The sequence below is a fragment of the Procambarus clarkii genome, chromosome 41, assembly GCF_040958095.1.
Source record: "Procambarus clarkii isolate CNS0578487 chromosome 41, FALCON_Pclarkii_2.0, whole genome shotgun sequence".
NCBI lineage: Eukaryota > Metazoa > Arthropoda > Malacostraca > Decapoda > Cambaridae > Procambarus > Procambarus clarkii.
This window is the reverse complement of record NC_091190.1, coordinates 28,651,328-28,676,954: the sequence shown is the minus strand read 5'-3', so window position 1 is coordinate 28,676,954 and position 25,627 is coordinate 28,651,328. Positions and strand designations below refer to the sequence as shown.

General features: G+C 42.4%; 1 protein-coding gene across 7 annotated transcripts in view; it reads right to left on the bottom strand.

The window, feature by feature from the left end:
- Positions 1–3,565: 3,565 nt before the first annotated feature.
- LOC123761006 (serine-arginine protein 55) overlaps positions 3,566–25,627 on the bottom strand; it is a 34,795-nt gene continuing 12,733 nt past the window's right edge. For 4 of the 7 annotated variants that reach the window (XM_045746817.2, XM_045746815.2, XM_069339495.1 and 1 more), the window contains 4 exons: positions 21,166–21,354; positions 16,107–16,151; positions 14,006–14,131; positions 3,566–5,897 (listed from right to left, as the gene is read on the bottom strand). In XM_045746817.2, coding sequence (XP_045602773.1) covers positions 5,804–5,897; positions 14,006–14,131; positions 16,107–16,151; positions 21,166–21,354 — 454 coding nt within the window. In that variant the 3' untranslated portion in view covers positions 3,566–5,803. The remainder of the gene's footprint in view (positions 5,898–14,005; positions 14,132–16,106; positions 16,152–21,165; positions 21,355–25,627) is intronic. The other 3 variants (XM_069339498.1, XM_045746816.2, XM_069339496.1) reach the window with 1 other exon arrangement.

The window sequence follows — 25,627 nt, the reverse complement described above, 5'->3', positions numbered from 1 at the left end:
GTCTCACACCCTTGCCCATTATATTCTTGATTGTCCGTTGATTAGTGTATATAGAAACACTGAGATAAGGACTGTTCCTGAACAAATAGCCTGGATGTGTCACAACGGAAAGGTTGATGATATTCTTGAGAGATATAAGAATTTTGCACCAAGATTGTAATATTTTGTTGAATTATCTGCAGGTGTCTTGCAAATCGTCTATACAGTATACCTAGGTCATAAAAGTATTTGTGTGTACGTCTGATACCATACTCCTTGTGAGGGAGGAAATGTATATTTTTACCTCTCAGAATGTTTGGTAATATGTTTATTTGTGATGTGTGTCTATGTATGTATTAACACGTTGTACTGAACGGGGTGAGAATAGCTTGAGCTACCTCATCCCTTTGTGTGTATTTTACCTCAATAAACTTATTTCAATTTCAATTTCACTTCACTGCCGATTCTATTGCAAATGTTGTTCTGTTGTACCTGTTGTTCTGTTGCAACAGTTACAATAAAATGTTCTATTTGGTTTGTGAATTAGATCCTGGTTTAGAACTATGAATTTAGTTCTATAATTAGTTCTATAATTTATTTAGTTCTATAATTAGAACTATGGTATTTGTGCTTGGGGCTCTACTACCCAAAATCATTTACGTCCTCTAATTACTCAACACAAAGCTGCTATTAGGACAATATCCAATTCTGGCCCCAGACATCACTCGGTACCCCTATTCAAATCCCTGAATATGTTAGACATTAAGTCACTGCACATTCTCTCATGTGTACTATACATATACAAAACGCTAAATTGTAATGCTAATCCTGATCTCAAAAGCTTCATAGAAGGTTGTAACAGAACCCATGAGCATCACACCAGAAATAAATACAGTTTTGATATTCCTAGAGTACGACTTAATCAAACCAGAAATGCTCTACAAATCAAGGGGCCCAGAATGTGGAATGACCTTCCCAACCATGTTAAAGACAGTACCTCTCTCAACCAGTTTAAGATAAAAACTAAACACTACCTAATAAATTCCCTGTAACCTACCTCACTCCTCTATTGTCAACCCATGTCTGTTATTTTCTTTTTTTTTAATCAACACTGTCAACCTATTGTATTTGTGCTGCTTTTTCAGTCATGTTCCCCCTTTTTTTATCTTTATTTGTATTTGTTCTCAACACTTTTTATTCTTTATGCTCAATTAGTATTAAGTTCTAGATATTAATGTTTTTCTTGCCCGAAACGCATTGCGTAATAGTGGCTTTAGGCATTGTATGTACTAGCTCTATCTATATATCAATCCATTAATGTAACATCACTTGTATGTATATACCTTACCTGAATAAACATCTGAATCTGAATCTGAATCTGAATCAGATTTTGAAATTAACAACTTCAAACATTCAAGCTGGGGATCATTATTCAACCCGTCCTCGACTCGTCAAAAATTCAAATTAAAAAATTCAAATGTTTATTCAGGTAAAGTACATACATACAAAAGGTGATACAAAAATTGATAGATTTATAGATAGAGCTAGTACATACAATGCCTAAAGCCACTATTACGCAAAGCGTTTCGGGCAAACGCAAAACGCAAAGCGTTTCGGGCTGTCAACTAATGTTTCAACCCATGATATAAACCAATATTCTGCAGTGCATCCTGTTAAAGGTTAGCACTTAGGAAAAATCTTAGTACTTCTTAGTAAATTATAATAAACACTCATAAATTATTACTTATAATTATTACTTATGCAGTCTCCGTGGTGTAGTGGTAAGACACTCGCCTGGCGTTCCGCGAGCGCTATGTCATGGGTTCGTATCCTGGCCGGGGAGGATTTACTGGGCGCAATTCCTTAACTGTAGCCTCTGTTTAACGCAACAGTAAAATGTGTACTTGGATGAAAAAAACGATTCTTCGCGGCAGGGGATCGTATTCCAGGGACCATAGGATTAAGGACTTGCCCGAAACGCTACGCGTACTAGTGGCTGTACAAGAATGTAACAACTCTTGTATATATCTAAAAAAAAAAAAAAAAAAAAAAAAAAAAAAACTTATAATAATGACGCTTTCGCTAAACAACATTATATACAATAGTGTATGCTTTAAAATCTTAGAAAATGGATTGTAGGGATGTCAATAGAAAACGATGTGATGTTTGAATGACTATGGGGTACACTACTGCAAACAGGATGGATATAGAGGCCACAAGAAGTTTATTTATTTATTCATTTATATATATACAAGAAGTTACATTGGGTTTATGAGAGTATATAGCCTGATGTGTTTACATTCTTGTAAAGCCATTACATCCAGCGGTCGACACCACAGACGCATTCGTAAATTTTTACGTGCTGTTCATTCACAACGGAAATTTTCTCAAATATAAATTAATATTATAATATATTAGCATATTATGCATATATTCGCACAGGTTAGGTTCGGTGTTTAGGTTCTGTTGGCGATTATTTGTTTTTGTAGTACGTGGGTGAAGCATTTACAGTGTTGAGGTTCAAACACAATTTTTCAGTGAATCACTTGTTCCAGAAGTGTTCGAACGTCAACAGTTGCGAGTCGTGTCAGCTCGTCCTCCAATCAAAGACCCAAAAGTGATTCCAAGCACCCGCCTGGAATCGGCATGTGCATGGAATGGACTTTGATCTTTGTTTGGAGACGGGCTGTGGAAGGTGGTAAATGATCATCGGAGATACATGAGGATTACTTGTCGCCACAAATAGAAGTGCAGAACGGGAGTTAATGGAACTGTCGAGGTTTAAGTTTGAAAATTTGCTGAACAGAGGAAAGGCAGAGGTCGAAAAGTGTCGCAACGCACGATACTTAAAAAAAAAAAAAAAAAAAAAGGTAACTATTAGAACGCATAAAGCCGTTATGACTATTGAGGGAATGTGTGTGCAAGGATTTATGATAATGATGCCTGACCACTTAGACAGACGAAGATTTAACGCCAACCTGCAAGGAGACACCATCGCTGTACCTTCCAGTCCAATGTTAGTGTTAAATGTTAAAGACAGCTGACGTGGCACAAACACTCGGGGTAAAAATGTCTTCTCTCCTGAGAAGAGACCGCAAGTGCGCCAGTCAGAGGAAGAGGACGCGAGACCCTCACCATTTGGCCCTTCTTATGGGTTTGCCGTATGAAAATTCAACAACGGTCCTTAACACGAGGGCTGGGGTTGGAGGAAAAAAATATTGATGTAAAAATTAATCTTACACACCTGAGTGCATTACCACGGTCCGATAATATTTGTCCATTTGAGGTATTACGCTATTGCTATTTGTGTATTGAATTAAGGGCAGAGGTAGAACACCTTGACAACCCGGATGCATGCGGGAATTGTGTAAAATCCCAGTTTTTCCCAGAGGCTGCGGGATCCCTATGAGTGCAGTAGCACTCCATGTTGCAATTCTTTTGACCATGCCGTTGCCCAACCGACTATGGCGCATCTGGGATCATCCCAGACGTTAGGTTTGAACCCTCATCACGGCCCTTGTGGATTTGTTCATTTTTTTTTTATCAGAGTCCCTTACTCTCTTCAGATTGGAAAAACAAAAGGCAGTTGTACACAATGTTTATTCTGGCATCCAAAAAGTCTTTAATTATTTACATAAAATTTTCTCTATCATCCATATCCATAATTTATTTATTTATTGCAATACAGTATTATAAATTTTTCATTAGAGCCTATTTCAATTTCTGGCACTTCATTACACCAAACTAAGAATAAACTTGGTTCTTTTCATACATAAATAGAGTACACTTACATTCTAAAGCATTCATACCAAACAAAAAAAAAAAAATAATAGAATTCAATATATCTTAAGAAAATATTGAAATTGCACAGGTTCCTCTGGTACAGTTGATTGTACACAAGCCCGAGGACTCAAGATGCAGGTTCAATCCAATTGTATGACTATTTTCTGTTAAACTGTACTGTAATCATTATGAATGGCCATATTGCTTGTAATATAAAAAACAAATTTAAACATTGTCTTTATATAAAGGTTTTATGAACAAATCCACAAGGGCCGTGACGAGGGTAGTGGATGTGTTCATTTGATGCATCGACGCTATTCTGTGTGTAAAGGTTTTATATAAATGATCTATATTAGGACAGCTGCATGTACATAAAACCACTTAGAAGTATTCCACACACATTCCCATTCAAATGATTCTTACATACATATACATACCAAGAATAATTCAATATGTAACACCCAATGCTCTTCCACATCAACATCTGGAACACCAAAAAAGTTGCAGAAAGGATACTGTAGGAACTGTAATGGCCATCAATAAGTCTCAAATGCCTAAACCATTGACGACTTCAAATTAACATTATTAGATTAAAATAAATAATTTAAATTACCATTTATGATTGTGTGAAAACCATGCAAAACTAACAATTTTCATTTTTTTTTTTAAACACTGGGATAGTATTGCATGAATTAAATAAGGTACCCCTTATTATCCTGCAAAATTTAATTGCATTAATATTATACAATCGGTATCTCGAATGCCCTACTGTATACATAACAGAAATTGGTATACAGGTATATATATTATCCTCAATATCCTTCCAGCACCATAAAGGTTAAGACATACCTCGGCTACGTCAGTAGTAACCACTATGAAATGCCTTCAGTAAACAAAAATTAGTTACAAAATGTATTTAAACAGATATGAAGTTTTTCCTCCCGGGACTAACAATGACTTGCTCAGATTTCATAATTATGGCCAATTATCAAGATATTTAATAACACGCGAGACTTCATGGACGGCACAATCCCATGATGTCTAAAAAGCTTTGCGTTATGCATTTGACAAACTCTCCACTTGTAGCGAATTAAATTATTAGTAAATTTATGGGGGCAAATTATTCTATAATTTCCATGATAGACAGATGCACTATTCCACATCTATACTACAGTGAATTGTTTGGCATTTTCTTTAAGTTGGTTTCATTAATCCATCTTAACCACCCCATCCTCTCACCTAATACTACTGTACATAGCAGTTTTAACAGAATTGATCTGTTAAAAAAAGAGAGGCATTAGTAAAAATTAAAGTAACGTAATAGTAACACTTTTTAAGCCTTGGTCTTGATAGGTTAGGTGGGTTGCTTAGGTTCTGAAGATTCAGGTTAGGTAAATTTAAAGAAAATAACCGACGCTATGGATCTTCAATAATTCCTTCGGCACAACAACGATTAGCTTGCTCCGAACTTCAATTTGTCAATTTATTTATCTTGGCAAATGAAAGAAATATGCAAGAAATTAAAATTCCTTGAGTTTGAGAAAAAACAACAAAACCTTCCTAAACTACATCCTTAATAAATTACACAGTGGGTGTAATTTTTAAGAATTCACACAAATCTCAACCCAGTTTCAATGGGGTGTAGAAAAAGCAGCTGTACTAATGTGCTCTAATATGATGCGAACTATTTTACATTAGCTTGTGTGTGCATGTTCATTACTTTCATATTCTATAATAACAGGCTCCCTGGGGAACAACAAGTATACTGAACATTGCAGATTAGAGGTTTTGCTTTATACGGACTGAAAATCAATCTCACTGCCAAGATAACAGCAATAATGACTGGTTCGTTCTTCGATGCCTAGGAGGAAAATCTTTCAAATGTCAATCTTATAATGTATTTAACATTAAAAATATATAATTCCTGTGTAGCCAAGGACTTTAAAAATGCTGGGAAATATACATCATTTTAATCTGAGAGATGATCATCCAATTGTACTGAGAGCAGATACATAATCCACAACCAGAGTAAGACTCTGATCTACTTTTCTTCTTCGGAATCGGTCTCTGCTGCTGCAGATTTTGAGCGACTACGTGATTTTCTCTTCTCTGGGGTAGGGCTATGGGAACGAGACCTGCAAAGAACAGAAAAATAAGAAACTGCAGGAAGTGTATTGGCTCATATAGAGGTAACTTAAATTTATATCCACCAGAGCTCATTCTACATCTTTTACCCAGTAATTTGCTCCATAAATCAACTCTTGCTTCCAAATCTGTACTTACTCAGGGTTTTTTCCAATTCTAAACTTGCCCAATTTATGGAACAAATCATTGGTTAACAATAGAAGTAAGTAAGTAATTATCAAAAGAAGGCACCAAACCGGGAAGGCTATGTAGCACCATCAAATACGCAAAATAATCAGAGGGCGCTAAATATCACCAAGGATGCCAATACGAGAACAAAAACGCATAAGGCGAACGATATCAAAAGTATCCGAGTCACCAAGAATTCTATCGAGGGACAGGTGACCGCGAGGGGCGGTCGGAAAGCAAGACACACGCTCGTCCTGGAAGTCAGGACATTCAAGAAGGACATGCACGACCGTAAGAGGGACAATGCAACTAGGACAATAAGGAGCAGGGCGGCGCTCCATCAAGTGACCATGGGTTAAGCGAGTATGGCCAATACGCAACCTCGCTAGAGCTGTTTCCCACCGCCGGTTACGGTGGAAGGAGGACGGCCACGAGGAAACACAACATTTAAGAGTACGGAGCTTGTTACCAGTAACAGACAACCAAGAAGCCTGCCAACGGGTAAGGACTGAGGAATGGATAACCGGGTAAAAGTCGGAATACGGAATGCCTTTACGAGAGATGGGACAAGAGCGGACAGCTTCCTTAGCGGCAGCATCCGCACGCTCATTTAAAGACACGCCAATATGGCTGGGAACCCAACAAAACTCAACCGACTTAAATTTACTGTGAACGAGAAACAGCCAACGCTGGATCTCGACAACTACCGGATGAACTGGATTAAAGCACCCGAGAGCCATGAGGGCACTACGAGAGTCAACAACAACCACAAAGGAAGACTGACAACGAGAAAGCAGGAGACGAAGAGCATAGAGAATAGCATAAAGTTCCGCTGTAAAGATGCTAGTCTCCGGAGGCAAGCGACACATATAAGTGCGATCAGGAAAAACAACAGAGTAGCCAACACCGTCCGCTGACTTAGACCCATCGGTGAAGACAGAAACGGAGCGGGAGTGAGAAGAAAAGTGCTCGAGGAAAAGGCGTTTTAGAACTGTAGGAGGGGTAAAAGCTTTAGTGATACGAGTCAAGGACGTACAAAACCGCGGAAGAGGGACCCTCCACGGGGGCAAAGAAGGAACAACACGAGGAGAAACATCAGAAATACGAACGGAAAGAGAATCCTGCAGGCGAGATAACCGGACAGAAAGAGGGAGGTGGTGAAGAGGAACAGGAACCGCAGGAGGGGTAAAAGTTAAAGCACGACAGAGACGAGAGGAAGGATGTTGCAAGGACCGCGCAAGATAGCGAAGACAGTAGCGATCACGGCGGTCCTGGAGAGACAGGAAGCCAGTGTCAACATACAAGCTAAGGACGGGAGTCGAACGAAAGGCACCAGAACTGAGGCGCAACCCAGTATGGTGCAAAGCATCAAGACGGCGAAGAGTAGAAGGAGAAGCAGACGAGTAAGCAGGGCAACCATAATCGAGCTTAGACAGGACGAGAGAGGAATGTAAAGCAAGGAGAGTGCGCCTATCTGCCCCCCAAGAAGTATGGGACAAGACCCGAAGGAGGGTAAGGGACTTAGAGCACTCAACACGGAGGTAAGAGATATGGGGAGACCAAGACAAACGAGTGTCAAGGAATAACCCCAAAAGCTTCGCGGAATCTTTGTATTCAAGGGGATGACCATAAAGTGACAAAGAGGGACGAAGAACAACCCGTTTCCGCGTAAAAGTCATGGCACAAGTCTTAGAAGTAGAGAACTTGAAGCCATGACCTGTGGCCCAAGACGACACGGCATCAATCGCAAGTTGAAGCCGGCGTTGAAGGAGAGGCGAATCATCACCCTGACAACAAAGGGTAAGATCATCGACATAGAGAGCGGAGAAGACACCAGAAGGAAGAGAGGAAAGAAGACCATTGAGGGCAACCAGAAAAAGAGTAGTGCTCAGAACACTACCCTGGGGCACACCTTCGTATTGCTGAAAAGGGGGAGAGAGAGCGGTACCAAGGCGCACCCGAAAGGAACGACGAGAGAGGAAGCTGCGGAGAAAGAGAGGGAGATGACCACGAAGGCCAAAAGAATGAAGTTGAGATAGGATATGATAACGCCAAGTGGTGTCGTAAGCCTTTTCTAGGTCAAAAAGGACGGCAACAACGGAGGTCTTCGCAGCAAAAGCAGTACGTATATAGACCTCCAAGTTCACCAGGACATCTGTCGCGCTGCGGCACTTGCGGAAACCAAATTGAGAAGGGGAGAGGAGGTGATGGTGTTCCAGGAACCACATCAGACGAACGTTAACCATACGTTCAAAGAGTTTGCAGACACAACTTGTGAGAGCAATAGGGCGAAAGTCCTTAGGGGAAGTACCCAGAGACCCTGGTTTGCGAACAGGGAGGACAACGGCATCGAGCCAGTCCTCAGGGACTGACGACGACTCCCAGATCCGATTATACAGACTCAGTAAATACTGAGACGTGCTCGGAGGGAGATGGCGAAGCATCTCATAATGAATACCATCGGAGCCCGCCGCCGTAGAACCGCAGAGGGCCAGGGCAGAACGAAGTTCAGAGAGAGAGAAGGGATCATTATAGGGAAGCTGAAGATGAGTGCAGAAATCTAAAGGACGAGACTCAAGGACAGGTTTACGAAGAAGGAAAGATTGGGGAAGATGAAGACCAGAGCTAACAGAAGAAAAGTGGGAACCCAGTTCGGAAGCGACCTGCAACGGGTCCGCCACAAGAGTATCATGGAGGTGAAGGACCGGTGAAACATCGGGAACGAACTTACCCGCTATCTTGCGGATACGCTTCCAGATCTGGGCCAGAGGGGTTTCGGACGTAATTGTCGAGACATAAGATGCCCAACATTCACGTTTAGCCGTACGGATGGCCCTACGGGCCACCGCACTCGCTTTCCGAAAGAAAAGAAAAGAATCGGTCGTCTGCCTACGGCGGTGCTTCTTCCAGGCTGCACGCTTACAGCGGACAGCCCGAGCACAGTCCGCATTCCACCAGGGAACGCACTTCCGTGGACCCCGAGAGGAAGAGCGAGGAATAGAGCGGAGGGCAGCGTCGAAGACAGTGTCATGAAAAAGGAGGAGAGCGCGAGAGAGGGGCAGAAGGGAGAGGTCAGAGAGAGTAGCACTGAGGGAAAACAGGGTCCAGTCCGCCTTAGCAAACTGCCACCTAGGGAAAGAGAGGGAAGGGCGAAAAGAGAAAAAGGAAACAAGGATGGGGAAATGATCACTTCCATGGAGGTCATCAAGAACCTGCCATGTGAAATCTAAGTAAAGAGAAGAAGAGCAGAGAGAAAGATCAAGACAAGAAAGGGTGCGAGTTCGAGAGTCCAAATGAGTGGGCTCACCAGAATTCAGAAGAGACAGGGAAGAAGAGAGGAGAAACGGCTCAAGGAGGCGACCCCGGGTAATCGTCAGAACGTCACCCCAAAGAGAATGACGACAATTGAAGTCACCCAGCAGGAGCACAGGCTCCGGCAAGGAGTCTAGGAGGTGTTTCAAATCAGGAAGAGAGAGCGGGACACCCGGGGGGAGATAAATGGAACAAACAGTGTACCATTTCCCCACAAAGATACGAGCAGCAGAACAATGGAGAGGCGAAGGAAAAAGTAAAGGAACAAAGGGAACATCAGCCCGAATCAAGAGAGCAGAAGAATTAGAAGCCCCAGCAATGGCTGGGGGGGGGGAGAGAAAGGAATAGCCACGAAAACGACCAGGACGAGCACCAAGCATCGGCTCCTGGAGACAGACACAAAGGGGCGAAAACCGCGAAACCAGAAGTTGGAGTTCGAGGAAATTGGCGTAATAACCTCGAACGTTCCATTGAAGAATGGACAACGACGAGAAGAGAAAGGACAAAAACAGAGAACAAGGAAGAAACAAAGGCGAAAGACCAACAGAGCACGTTAAAGAATATCAGGGTCGGGATCAGGGTCAGCAAAGTCAGGGTTAGGGGGCATGGGTAAACTGAGCAAAGACGGAGGGAAGGAAACGGGAGAACAGATCAGAGGTGGGCGGGCAGGGTCCGGAGGAGGAGGAGGAGGAGGAGGAGACAACGGAGAGGAGCAGTCAAGGACAGCAGCAGGAAGAGGGGGAGTAGAAAGAGAGGAGTGCACCCCAGCAAGAGCAGCAACCGAAAGGGAAGCAGGGGCCAAAGAAACCTCCATAGCAGGAACAGGGGGCGCAAGCACTGAAACGGGAGTGGAAGGAGCAACAGAGCCAGAAGGAGGAGCTGAGGAAGAAAGCGAAGCCTTCTTACCCGCCGGGGAAGAGGAAGGAGAGGAGCCAGGCTTACGCTTCTGACTTAAAGAGACCGGTGTCCCAGCAACTACGTACCGGGCAACGGATTCCAGTGTCTCAACAGGAGAAGCCGAACGAGAGCACACACGACGGCCGTTAGGAGAGCGATGGACATCCGCCCGCACCGACAGGCGGCGGGGAGAGCCGATAGATGGAGGAAGAGGATGGGAAGGAGGATCGGAGGGGGACGAGGAAGGAGACACAGAAGACACGACAGACCGGGTAGAAGGAAGGGGAACCCCAGACAGAGGACCAGGAGGAGGATCCTTCGGGAGAGAACCCAAAGGGACAGAGGAGGGGGCAGTGGGCGCATCAGGGTCCAAGGCCTGGAAACGGTTGTGAGTCTGAGGAAGGCGGGAAGGACGAGGAGAGGAAGAGCGCAACACGCGAGCATAAGAGATATTAGCATAAGGCGGGAGCCGGCGAACCTGGCGCCTCGCCTCAGGAAAAGATAAACGCTCCCGGTGCTTCAAGTTGAGGACGGCTGCCTCAAGCTTGTAATGGACACACGCACGGGAGAAGGTAGGATGGGCCTCACCGCAGTTGAGGCAACGAGCCTGGGGAGAAGCGCACTCCGACTTAGAGTGACCTTCGCCACCACACAAAGGACAGAGAGAGACAGTCCCGGAGCAGCGGAGGGCACCATGCCCAAACCTCCAGCACTTGTTGCAGAGCCGAGGAGAAGGAATGTACTCCTGGACAGAGCACCTGGCACCAGCAAGAATGACAGAGGGTGGAAGGGTCCTACCATCAAAGGTAATCTTCACAACCCGGAGGGGTTGACGGCGACTACCACGAGGGGGACGAGTAAACGTGTCCACCTGGAGAATAGAATGGCCCTGGGCAGCGAGGATATGTCGAATATCGTCGTGGCAGTCGCGTAGGTCCCGAACACCGGTCGCAACATGGGGCGGGAGCAAAATAGTGCCAACACTGGCATTCAACTGGACGTTCTTCGAGACCCGAACGGGGGTCTCGCCAAGGCAGGATAAGGCAGCCAAGCGGGAAGCAGCATCCTGAGAAGGAGCAGCAACGACACGCGTACCGAGACGAGTGGGGTTAAAAGTAATGGAGGCATCCACGGAATCAATGAGATGTCGATGAAGGGAGAAATCGTCAGGAGGCGCAGAATCAAGAGGGAGGAGATCAAAATATTTGGCCCACGAAGCGGGACCAAACAAGGCTTGATAGGTAGCAGAACTGGAAGGAATCGAGCGAGGGCGGCCGTGACGAGAACGGCGGTGAGAACCCCCAGAGAGAGAGGGGTTAAAAGGCGCAGTAGTAACAACTAGAGAAGGAGCCGCGCCAGGGGACGAGGTAGTCACCACTGGGGGCTTGGGGCTCGACCCAACCACAGAGGAGGGAGGGGAGCCAGGGGAAGGAGTCAGAGAGGCCAAAGGAGGAGCAAGGTCGGGGCCCAATGCAGCGGAGGCTACAGAGCCCGGTCTTCCAATACGGACCGACTCGGGGGCTTGGTCGCCCACCCCACGAGCCTGAAAAGGTAAGCCAGAAACAGCCGAAACAGGGGTTATCATCTTGACGAAATTACGAATTCACTCACGAATGTGCCCCCACACCCACCATGGAGCCACAATTAGAGGCAGGACACCCAACAAGAAGCTATCGCCGATCTTGTCGGGGCCTCCTAGGGGTGCGTCGTGAGTATACGCCCCACAAACGCCACCTTAAGAAACCGACAGTCCGTCGAGATCGGGTTCAGTGACGAAGTGGGGATTGACAATAAAAGGTTCCCCTCGCTCTCGACGTCGGGTACCGCAGTTCTACGGGTGCAAGAGTATGCCTCCTCAAGCACCCGGGCGTCAAAGTAGAAGAAGTCCAAGGGAAGAACCAGAACGAGCAAAAGGTCGGCAGGAAACGGCAAGCAGATAGGAGAAGAGGGGGGAGAAAAACGAAACAGAAGGAAAAGGAAAAGATGCCCAGCAGAATTGGAGAGGACGGCAGCAGGAGCACAAGGCTAGAAAAGGACAGAGGACTGTCCCAAGGAGCATCACACTCCGGCAGCCGCCCACTAAGCCCCCAGACGGCGACAACGAGCTGAGCGGGGAGGGGGGTTAACAATAGAAGTGGAATTGCTCAATTGTTCCAAACATATGCCAAACACACAAGTTGAAGTGGACACAAGTCACCTCTTATGTGCCAAATCTTAAAATGACACCATTCACAGAAAATCTCAAGTTTGACTAACAATCTTGACAAGTCATAGTATGTGCTAACCTAATTGGCTAAACAATGACAGTCTAGCTCTTGACTGTCCTGCCTAGCCTTGTTATACCTGCTGCATTTTTACTTTAAATTGTCTTAATTTAAGACAATTTAAATTAAGTTTAAATTTTGTTCTGTTCAAAAGCTTTCTCGTAACAGGTCCTAAAGTTGTGGATGGAGGTACCATTAAGTGTGTTGACTCCTGCAATAGGTATTTATTTTGGCAGTCTCTCTCCTCCCCATTTTTGTTCTTGCTGTGATTTTCATATTCCACTTAATGTTCTTTTTGTACTTAAAAGTTTACCTGTAGTTGATTATGAGTTCTATTCTCCAAGCTGTGATGACTAAAAGGCTGATGCTTGGAGTGGTCCACAAGGCCTACACACATCCATTACAACCCGGTTAGTCCGGCATTTCCTCCAGAAACATGTCCACTTCTTGATTTTTTTTATCCTACTCTTCTCAATTCATGGTCTATCCTTGTCACATCACCTACTTGCATCAGAAATGTCAATGTAGTGATCATATCCCCCCCCCCCCCATGTTCCTTCTCTCAGGTGTTATGATATTTAGTTTTTTTAACATCTCCTTACTGCTTAATTAATAGGATTAAGCCATGTAATTATGAACAGCACAGTAAGTAATCAAAGAAGGCACCAAGCCGTGAAGGCTACGTAGCACCATCAAATGTACCGAATAATCAGAGGTTGCCAAATATCACTGAGGATGCCAATAAGAGAACAAACGCATATGGCAAACGATATCAAACCTATCCGATTCACCAATAATTCCATCGAGGAAAAAGTGACTGCGGGGGGACAGTCGGAAAGCAAGACACACGCTAGTCCCGGAAGTCAGGACATTCAACAAGGATATGCACAACTGTAAGAAGGACAATGCAGTTAGGACAATAAGGAGCAGGGCGACGCTCCATTAAGTGTCCGTGAGTTCAGCGCATATGGCCAGAGAGGGTAGCACGGAGGGTGAATAGGTCACTATCAAAAAGAGAAAGGACAGCAACAGAGAACAATGAAGAAACAAAGGTAAAGACCAACACAGCATATTAAATAAGCTCAAGAACAGGAAAATCAGGGTTAGGGTTATCTTCTTGAGATTATCTTGAGATGATTTCGGGGCTTTTTAGTGTCCCCGCGGCCCGGTCCTCGACCAGGCCTCCACCCCCAGGAAGCAGCCCGTGACAGCTGACTAACACCCAGGTACCTATTTACTGCTAGGTAACAGGGGCATTCAGGGTGAAAGAAACTTTGCCCATTTGTTTCTGCCTCGTGGGGAAGACAACCGAGAGGGGCTGTCAAGGACAGCAGAAGGGGTGGAAGGTGCAGCAACTAAATTTCGATGAGTGTGTGGTTCGAGTTGTGAAAACTGCTTTGTATGACCATTAATGCTAAACAGACTGACATTAAACTAGTGAAAAAGTAACCAATTACCTGGAGCGTGACCTGGATCTTGATCTTGACTTGGACCTCTCTGAGCCTGACCTTGATCTTGAGCGAGAGCCAGACTTTGAACGTGACTTGGACTTTGAGCGGCGTTTCTTGCTGTGGCCACCACTCCTAGAATGGATCAAAAGTTAGCTTTCTACATAAATTAAGAAACAATTTACTTAAAAAAGCTCTTATTTTTTAATGACAAAGGGCAAGATCAATGATTCTAGCACAAATCTTCTATTTTTCTTCACTTGAGAAGGAAGTTGAAAAATTCCCTCCAGTTATTATTTTATTTAACCCAACGTTAAAAGGTGAACTTCATTAATTCTTGTTAACAGTATCAAAGATATTTTGAATGGTTAAATGGTGGTGGTAGTTTCAGATTCAGTTACTCTGAACAAAATTTCCATGTAACATGGCTATAGTGAGACGTATGATTACATGGTGCTGGTGTTATAGACTCGGCTACTGGTAACAAAAAGTTTCAAGTAGCACGGGCTATGGTGCTACTTGGACTTACCTGGCACATGAGCGGGGCTGTAACTATATGGTGATTGATTGAGAGAGATTAAGCCACCCAAGAGGTGGCACGGGCACGAATAGCCCGTAAGTGGTACATTTTTTTTTTCAGTAATTCTTTTCAGTATTCTGAGGTGGCATATAATCAAGCTGTTATCGAGGGGAAGGATACTGCTTCACAATCTTTATGAGGGTGTCCAGCTGCTGGACACCTTTGTTGACCAGGAGAGTGGCTGTGTTGATGGCTTCAGGGTGGCCACTGCAAGATTCAGGAACTCTCTTAAAGTTCTGCTAAGGTCGTTGGTTGCTTCACATTCCAGAAGATAGTGAAGTAATGGCTTTTCTGTGACAGTTTGGCAGAAGATGCACTCTCTGTTGGGGTTCACCAATCTCCCAGTTGCATCTGTAACCTAGACGTAATCTATATAACCTAACTGCTATTTCCCTGTGGATTCCTGTTGGGATATTTATCCTTTCTAATTTGGTTGCCTGAAGATACCATGTTGCAGAGGGCGAACCTTCAGCTATTCTCTGGTGCAGGTAGGCTTTGTTGAGATGTGAGAGTTTTTTGGTGATGATGTTTTTTATGTTCTCTAGGCTGGGTTGAATTGTTTTATGCATCACTGGATGACGAGTTGCCAATTTAGCAATTTCATCAGCTTTCTCATTTAATGGGATTCCAACATGGGATGGGATCCAGTTTAAGGTTATGTCGAGTCCTTTGCCTTTAGCGAATGCTCCAAGATACAAAATGGTGGTACAGTAATTATTTCCACGTTATCTTTCCACCGTTTTTGTCCTAGTATTTGAAGTGCAGCTTTTGAGTGTGTGTATGATTGCATTTTGAGTGTTTTGTGCAATCACATATGCGAATGCCTGTTGTATGGCAAACAGCTCAGTTTGGGTTGACAATACTAGTCCTCCCAGTCTCCAATATGCCTGTACGCTGGCCGTGCAAAGAGCAGCGCCAGCACACTCATATTCTGTGTCCACCGATCCGTCTGTGAAGATGTGGGTGGCTCCTGCTACTGCTATGCTATACATTTGCTCTTCTATTATGCGCCTTAGGTTTGTCGGATCATAGGCAGCCTTTTTCCATTGGGAGACTTTCTATTACTATTTTGAAAGTAGGCTCTTCCCACGGCGCAGGAGGAGTGTAATTTGGGTGTAGATGATCACCCTCTCTTATCAAGTCATGCTTTTTAAATGTAGTCTGTTTAGGACTTTTCCTGCTCTTGCAGCCCAAGAGTTTCCATTGTTTTGGCCTAGTCCAACCACCAATGCCTGCCGTACTGGGATTGGATCAGAAGAAATAATTATCTTACTGATAATTGTAGCTGTCCTTTGTGATATTCTCTCTTGTAAAGAGGGCAAACTATATGGTGTTATTGCTGTTGGATATAAAGCCAGGAATGAGGTGAAGGTGATGAGGCCCCTCACCTATGGGCCAATATGACTACAACTTTTATATCTTTGCTTCCCAAATGACCAAAATTCAGTCACTTAAGTTTTCAGATTGTAATCCATTACGATGATTTGCATTTTTAACACTATTAAAAATACAAAAAATACAACTACAAACCTTGAACGAGAGCGGCTGTGAGAACGGGAGTGGGAGCGCGACCTGCTGACAAAAAATCAATATAGTGTACATTACTATTACTATGCAATACAGTAAAACTAAAAATATTCTCAATAAAATTTAAGGGGGCGTCTGGTTGGCATCTGGGTCTAAAAATGAAAACTCGTTCGATTTCAATCAAACTTTTTTGACAAGTTCTGTATGAAAAGTGTTTCATCTGGTCCAAGTTTCAGCATCGTAGCATAAATAGGAAGGGAGAAAAAAAATGTTGAAGTAGTTGTGAAAATTATGCAAAAATGGTCAAAATCGATTATCAATCAAAAGTGTCAACTGAAATCATAACTACGACTCTTTGCTATCACAATAGCATATATTAAACAAATATTATAATTAGTTTAATTGGAAAAAAATGTTAAGAAAAAAAAAAGTTTTTTTTTCTTTTCTTTTTTTTATATTTTTTTTCTTATTTTTTTTTGGGCGATTTGCATCAAACTTACACACCTGACTGTACGTAAGCCTATCTGTAAGGATGCCAATTTTGGAGAAAATTGGTTGATGTCAACCTCAGCCACTGATTTTAGAACCTTAGACTTTATTAATTTGTTTTTTTTTCAATTGACACAAACGTTTACAAAACTGATTCCTTTTTTATTCAATTTACATGAAACTTACACAGTATATGTGGAGGGCATGTCTCTACATTGGGGGGCTTTCATTTTTCTCTAAGTTCATTTATTGATTTTATAATAGCAATAAACATGCCATATTTGCAAAAAAAATTTGGGGAACTTTGAACATTTGTATTAGTAAAACTAAAGATGTTTTGGAAATTCTAAATCCCCAAATCCTTTATTATATGCTAATGTGTCAGAAAAGTGTCACAGAATAATTATATCTGAAACGTGTGTTCTGAAGTGTGGACTTGAAAATGTGTAAAAAACGTTGAGAAAAAAAAAAAAAAATCCCTTTCTATTTATGCTGCAGTACTGAAACTTGGGACAATTTAAACACTTTTCATATACAACTAGAAAATTAATATTGGTTGACATTGAACAACTTTCATTATAATAACCAGGTGCCCCCTTAAACAGTATCCACAAACAAAAGGATGCAATTACTGTAGACACTCGATTATCCGGGATTCGAACATCCGGAAAACGCCCTTATACGGCCAAAATTGTGACTGGATAAAGTTCTCAATATCCAGCCAAAACGTCCATGGGAGCCGGATAAAAACTGGTTTAGCCAGATAAAAAATCGGAGCCAGTTTGCCTAGCGGCAGCATCCGAACGCTCATTTAAGGACACTAATATGGCTGGGAACCCAGCAAAACTCAACTGTCTTAAATCTACTGGAGATAATAAACAGCTAATGTTGAATTTCGACTACCACATGATGGACTGGATTAAAGGACTCCAGAGCCAAGATGGCACTGCGATAGTCAACTACAACAATAAAGGAGAATTGACTGAGAAAGCAGTTGACGAAGAGCGTAGAGAATAGCATAAAGTTGTCGTAAAGATGCTAGCCTCTGGAGGCAGGCGACATAGGTGAAGTCGGGAAACAATGGAGTAGCCTACACCATCAGACTTAGACCAATCTTTAAAGACGAAGATGGAGTGTACGTGTAGTGTAAGATGGAGCAGGAGTGCGAAGAAAAGTGAGCATGGAAAAGGCATCTCAGAATTGTAGGAGGGGAAGTAAAGCCTTATTCATGCAGGTCAAGGTTCTACAAAACTTAGGAAGAGGGACCCTCCATGGAGGGGGGGGGGGGGCACGCTCAAAATGACACGAGGAGAAACATTGGCAACGTGAACCAAGGAGAGAACCTTGCTAACGAGACAACTGTAGAGAAAGGAGAAGGCAGTAAAAGGGAACAGGAGGGGTAATGGTCAAAGTACGACAAACGAGAGAGGGGGTCTTGAAGGGCCCGTGCAAAGTAGTGAAAACAGCAGCGATCAAGGCAATCCTGTAGACAGGATGCTGGTCTTATCATTCAGGCTCTGGATAGAGGTTGAACGAAAGGCACCAGTTCCAAGAGGGAGCCCAGAATGGTGAAGAGCATCAAGATGAAGGGCGGAGGGAGTGGCAGACAAGTAAGCAGGACAGCAATAATCAAGGTTAGACAGCACAAGAGAGGAATGTAAAGAGGGGAGCGTGCATCTATCAGCTCCCCAGGTAGTATGGGACAAGGCCTTAAGTTAAGGGCCTTAGAGCATTCAACTATGAGGTAGGATATATTGAGGATCAGAAGGTAGGACCAAGACAAGCGAGTGTCAAAGATTAACCCCAGAGGTTTAGCAGAAGCCTTATACAAAAGAGGTTGAAGAGGATTACCAGAAAGCGACAGACCGAAGGATGACCTGCTTCCGAGTAAAGGTCATGGCACAAGTTTTAGCCAGAGAAAACTTGAAGCCATGATTGGTGGCCCAGGACGACATGGCATCAATCGCAAGTTGAAGCTGCCATTGGAGGAAAGGCGAGTCATCACCTTGAGAGCAGAAGGTAAGATTGTCAGCATAAAGAGCAGAGAAAATGTCAGAGGGAAGGGAGGAAAGAAGATCATTAAGGGCAACCAGGAAAATTAGTGCTCAGAACACTACCTAGGGGCACACCTTCATATGGCCAAAAAGAGGCAGAGAAAGCGGAACCAAGCCACACTCCAAAAGATTGATGAGAGGAAGCTCTGGGGAAAGAGAGGGAGATTGCCACGAAGGTAAAAAAAATGGGGCTGGGACAATATAATATCACCAGGTGGTGTCAAACGCCTTTTCCGGGTCAAAAAATATAGCAACAGCGGAGGTCTTCACAGCAAAGGCAGTACGAATATAGACCTCAAAGTTCAAGAGGACATTGGCCATGCTGCGACACTTGCAAAAGCCCGAAGGAGAAAGCAGATGATAGCGTTCCAAGAACCACATCAAACTGACATTGACCATACACTCAAGAGTTTGCAGACGCAGCTAGTGAGAGCAATGGGGTGGAAGTCTTTAGGGGACGACTCTCGAGAATCAGGTTTCCGAATAGGAAGAACAACCTCATCATTAGTCCCCGAGGACTGGTTTGAGGACTCCAAGACACTATTATAAACACACTGTAAATACTGAAAAGTGCATGAAGCATTTCGATGAGTATCATCCGAGTCCGCCGCTGTAGAACGGCTGAGAGCCAGGGCAGACTAGTTCTGAAGGATTGTTATAGGGAAGCTTAGGAAAACTGCAAAAATCTATGGGAGAAGATTCAAGAAAGGTCTAACGAGTGAGGAAAGGAGGAAGATGAGAGCTGGAGCTAACAGTCGAAAAGTGAGAATCCTGTTTGGTCGCGATCGACACCGGATCCGCCACGATAGAACCACGGCAGTGGTTCTATCATGGAACGTGGAGACATCTGGAACAAACTTACCTTAAGGTAAGTTTGCTATCTTAAGGATCTTCTAGATCTGGGGCAGAGGAGTGTCAGATGTAATTGTGTAAACTAAAGATCTCCAACCTTCACATTTTGCTGTACAGATGGCCCACCATACTTGCCCTCCGAAACAAAAAAGAAACAGCGTCTTATGGAGGCGGTGTTTCTTCCCGTCGTAAGTAGGAAGTTGAGGAATACATCGACGCCTTCTTACCCGTCGGGAAGGAGAGGAGCCAGGCTTATGTTTCTGACGTAGAGAGACAGGCATAACATGAGCAATATACTGGGAGACTGCCTGAACAGTTTTTTCAGCACCGCTCCTGTGCCTGGTAAGTCCACTACGGGCTCACCATAGCCCGTGCTACTTGCCCCGCTCCTGTGCCAGGTAAGTTATGGGCTCACCATAGGCCATGCTACATGGAACTTGTTCCGAGTAACTGAATCTATAACAACATCGACAGTTTCAACATGAGGAGAATGGGCAACATAACGAATGCTGGAAGAAGGATGGACAATGGCTTTAACAGACAGGTGGCAAGGAGGACCAAGAGACAGAGTGGGGCAAGAAGGGAAGGTGGTCACAGGAGACGAAGAAGACTGGGAAGGAAGGACGGAAACACCAGACGGAGAACCAGAAGGACCCTCTGGCCCAGAATGCAAAGGAGCAGACAAGGTGGGTGGTGGTGGTGTTTGGGTCCAAGGCCTCGAAACGTTGCGAAACTGAGAAAGCAAGGGCGGGCGAGAAGGGGAACGCAACACAGAAGCATAAGACATATCAGAGAAAGAGGAGAGATGGCGAGTGTATATAGTAGGCCGTAGGCCACACAAGAATACTGTACTGGACGCAGTGACCACGAGGTCTACATTGCATGCTTGATCCTCGTTATCTACTCCCGTGTCCGGGCTGATCTAGGAAGGATTCATCTTTTCAGCTAAGCCACAAAGTTCTCACTATTAACCCATAACAGTAGCCTACTAATTCATTTAAATAACTATTTCAACTTTCTAGTTTAGCATCATTAGTCTATCCCCGCAAATTTGTGCAAGTGGTAAAACCCGACAACGCCAAAAACTCACACAGTCCACTCTTTAAATCCAATTAATATTGAATAGCAATCTAAAGAAATATGGTTGGGAAATTCCCACACTCTACTGTCATTCTCGGGCATTTGTAAACCAATCACCCAGCCAGTGACCATGCTTGGGATCACTTACAAAATACATTCACAAAAACTATGCAGGAGCTAGATGATCTTAGCAATAAACACACATTACAAGTAGTAACCTTGCGTATTATCAGAAGACAAATTACTGACAGGGGGAAACAGGGAATGAGGAGCGCAGGTAAAAACTCTATACAAAGCAGCACTACCGACACTTATCCTGAATTACCAATTGAAGCACATTGTATTTGATGTTACCAGTTCAAGCTCTCATGGTTTCACATCAAATGGGTTGATGTGAAATGGTTGATGGGTTGATTGATCTTAGTTAACCTTTTTCCCCAAGAATATATATTTTTGTTCTACTTGGCATTATAATTGCATATAATATTCAGAAATATCCCCTAAAATAATAAGAGGACCTGCTATAAGTCTATTGGAGAAAAAAAAAGGGGGAGGGGGGAGGGATTTTTATTAAATTGAGTACATACCTGGAACGAGTACGTGATCGTGAACGAGATCTCGATCGTGAGGATGATCTTGACCTGGATCTACGTGATCGTCTAGAACTCCTCGATTTCGATTCATCTACAAGATGAATACGTCTTCCATGTAGTTCCTTGCCATCTAATCTGTGAAGGGCATTCTTCATGTCTGCATAGGTAGCAAATTCCACCACACTGTAAAAATATATATACACTATAAGGAAAATTGTCATTCATTTTTTCCCTTAATAATTATTAAAGAAAAAATGCAAGCCCTTTAACCACTGAACTGCACCAACCAAGTATTCTCGGTCGGTAGGAAACTAAGCCAACCGAGAAAACTCGTTTTTTTTCGTACCCATTCTAAATGTGTGCACGGTTGATTATGTACGAAATGGACTCTTAGGACCTCCAGTGAGAGGCAACCATCTTGGAAAATATTCCCAAAATGTCCTAGGGCTGCTGGCTGGGTTAGTACTGAGTGAGCAACCATGGGTGGTGCATGCACCTCTGGCTCCCAAACACCTGTCTGACGTGGTGTTGAAAGATGGCACGCTGTCGGTGAAATTCAAACCTTATTGTTTGAAGAACATAAGGGTCATAATATTGGTGAAGCTAGATGCAATAAGAACCTACACAAAGGTTGGATGCAAGTGATACAGCACCTATGAGGACAATACAGCGAGCGTATCCAGTTGTAGCTCTGAGCGCTACCCGTGCCCACCTATGCTATCTCCAATTTATATAGATGTCCATAGATGAATCGTTTTCTGCGTTCAGTGATGATGCATCTGATACAAGTAGCATAGATGAACAGTGTTAGCGGCTTCCATGGTGGTGTTTTCCACAGATATTTTCAAGAAAAGCTGAATCTCTTCTTGACACTTATCGAGGCTGGCTGAATCTCTTCCTGTGTGGGACCTTACAAACTGATCTTTCCCTATAATCTTTTCAAGGTTACCTCACGCCTATTTATTGCCTGTCCCTACCACCTCATCACAATCTACTTGAGAATGGTCCAGGACGCACCGAAACGTCGTCGTCCCTTCAATTTCTAGTGTGTGGTCTGGTCAAAATACGCTTTACAAGATTGGCTACATACCACCTACAGGTACTAAAGCCATGGGTGTATGCGAGTGCCTTATTTGCAAGCACACAATGAAGAAAAGCGAAAATCTATCTGTACCGGGTGCAACGAGAACGAAATCACGCTGTGTACTATGGACTACAGTACTTCGTTGATTATTACTCACTTCCAAAGTACTGTGTAATACAGTGTGTTACTGTGTAGTGTGTGAAACTGTACATATTGTAATTTTAGTGAATTTTTAACAAGTAATATTGTGACAAACATTTATTGTGGACACATTACTGACATGTATCACAGTTCCATGGAACATTATGAACGTTCTTTATTGCAGGACTTTACATTTTTCTTTAATATGTAGTGACTATAGGGAAGGTTTCAGGATAGGACAAGGTGAAACCAAAGTTGTAGATTTATGCAACAAATTTCCAGGTAACAAAATAAACATTGGGATCCCTCGATTAAGTGCATCTTGGACATGTACACAAGCGAGTTTGGGTGGATCTAAACAGAACTGCCTTATATAGGCCAAGGCTTTCTGCAGTTCTATTTAGGGTCACCCCATCCCTCTTAACATCTTGAGGTTATCTGAAGATGATTTCGAGGCTTAGCGTCCCCATGGCCTGGTCACAAACTATTTGTAACTTTTCCATGCCTCAACACACTGGCAGTCCAACCTCTCCACATATTCCCGACTGTAAACGTCCTGAATTTCCCAGGCCATTCACCTATGCATAAAATGCTTGCAACTATTTTGCATCTTCAAAATCATCTTTTGGGCTATACCTATAAATTTGGTACAAAGATATTGCAAAGGAGTTATCTAGAGAAGACAAAAGTAATTATTACTTAAGATTATGTATAACAGTAATGAATATAGAAATGTCTATGAATAGCAATCTGATTGTATCACCATCAGAAGAAAAAGTAATAAAAAGTCACAATCCCCCTCTTGTAACCCCTACAATAATTATTTTGTCCTGATATTTTGTTTGATCAAGTCTCCCCAAAATACCTCAACCTCTGAGATGATGGTAAGTTATTAGTACATTTCCTTGCACCGAACACTTGTGCCTATGATAAACAAATAGGTAAACACCACTATACATCCAGATCATTGCCAGGAGTATATAAAGTAAAATTATGCTCAATCAACAGCACAAATAGACAAATTTCAAAATCTTTAACATGTTTGGTAAAAATTATGTTTATAATTAAATAAAAAAATTTATCACTTTTCGTTCAAGATTAATGATTTAGAGGTGCAAACCAAAATTTCACACATTTCAAATATCAAGACTACAACTTGGGATCGATTTAGAGCCGATCTTTTAGAGCCGATTAATAAAATTTACATTTTATATGTTATAAAAACAAGTCTCTTGCATATCCATGTACAGCAATTAGCCGTAGCATATAATCAGATTATGACAAATCCAGAACACATTTCACACAAGTGGGTTGCATTATTTGTTCAAACCACATTGATATGCAGTTAATCTACCTGCTTAGGTAGTACTTATAATAACAATGAGGACCATCTTACATACAATGACACAAAAGGCAATTAGAAACTAGAAATCAGTACCACTGAATTGGACAAACCGGAAATGTTTTTGTACTTATGTTTAAATTAAAACGCAATCTAACCTAATCTTCCTAAGCCTAACACAATCCAAGGCCTAATATAGTACAAGTGTTATACTAGGCCTAGGAATATTGAAGTTTGGTTTAGCTATATTTTAGCTATTCAGCTCTTATTGTGAATAATACCAAAATTCTACCACAATTGTCCATTATATGGACAATTTAAATTGTGCATGATGGTCACAGTAACAAAAGTACTATCTAAACAGAAGGATGGGTTGTGTTATGACATTCTATAATTTCTTAAGGATATTCCAGAGCAATTTCTAAGCCTCTTAACTAACCTGGGACCAGATTCACAAAGCAGGTATGCTAGCTCTTACGAACCTGTAAATCTTTTCTCAATCGTTGGCGGCATTATTGACAATTATTAAACAGTTAAAAAGTTCTGAAGCACCATGAGGCTGTTAATAACAATAACAGTTGATTGGAAAGGTTTCATGCTTGGAAACTATTTAATAAACGTAACCAAAGCCGCCAAAGATTGAGGAAAGATTACGTGTAAGTACTTGAGTAACTGCTTTGTGAATCTGGCCCCTGTTCTGTTACTAAGCAGTGGCAGTGTGCATGTTAAAAGCATGCAATTGTGTACTTCAACTGATTTAATACATGCAAAAAACCACCTAGAACCAATAGACTACGAATTTATGAGGATATTATTTAGTCAAATGAATCTTACATTATAAAAAGTTCTTGGATATAATGTATTAATATAGTTTATACATAGTTAGGACTAGGTAAGGCAGTTTTGTTACAATAATTTTGAGTTTAAAATGCAGATTGAAAGTGAACAATGAAGGTTTTTGAGTAATTTTTGAGTGTCGAGGCAAGTTTGGCTTTTCCCAATACACTGTAAACAGCCCTTTGTTTTAATGACTCAATATACCTGCCTCTCACAATGCACTGCAGTTTAAATGCTATAAAACACAGCAACCAAATTCTGGTGCTTTTTGGAAATGAAATTCACTAAAACATTGATGTTTCCTCTAATGAACGTGAGTTAGTTGTTTAGTTGGCAAGATTCCCACGCTTCTGGTTAAACAAAAGCGATTCAAATATGATGTTTATAAAATACAAGTGAGCTAGTCTTATCTCTATACTTCAACTATGGTTAAAAGTTATCACAATGGTTCGTATTATGATGTCCAAAGTAATTCTGGATGTAAAATTTCTTTTAAATCTATATTTGATTTAAATCAAATTTCTATACTGTAAATCTCTTTCTTATTCTGGACAAGTATGAGCTACGTCAATTAAGTTGAAGCCCATTCACACGACTCCTTGCCTTATGAACAGCAAGAAGCATGTGGAAAACATACTAAATCACACAAAACTAATCCCAAGATACTGTACTTATCAATTAACACTAATATGCAACTCAAATTAAAGCACGGTTAGTTACTAAATTCAAACTGTTTACGTTACCATTCATAAAGAAAACTGCAATTCTTAATCAGTAAAGTAGATCCAATGCCAAAGCACTTATCAAAATGAGCAAGAATGCTACTCATTTCTTGAACAAATTTATTATTATGCATCCAACATTAAGCCTTTGACTGCCAAATTAAATTATTCTTTACACTAATCAATTAAATAGATCATATCATTCTCTCTCCGTATAAACTACCGAGGTTAAACTACTATTATGTTTAGAACTATGATCATCTCCCTGAGCAAAGTGCAGAGTACACACACAAAAATAAAAAAAGTAGAGAGGGGGGCCTTTGGGCACTG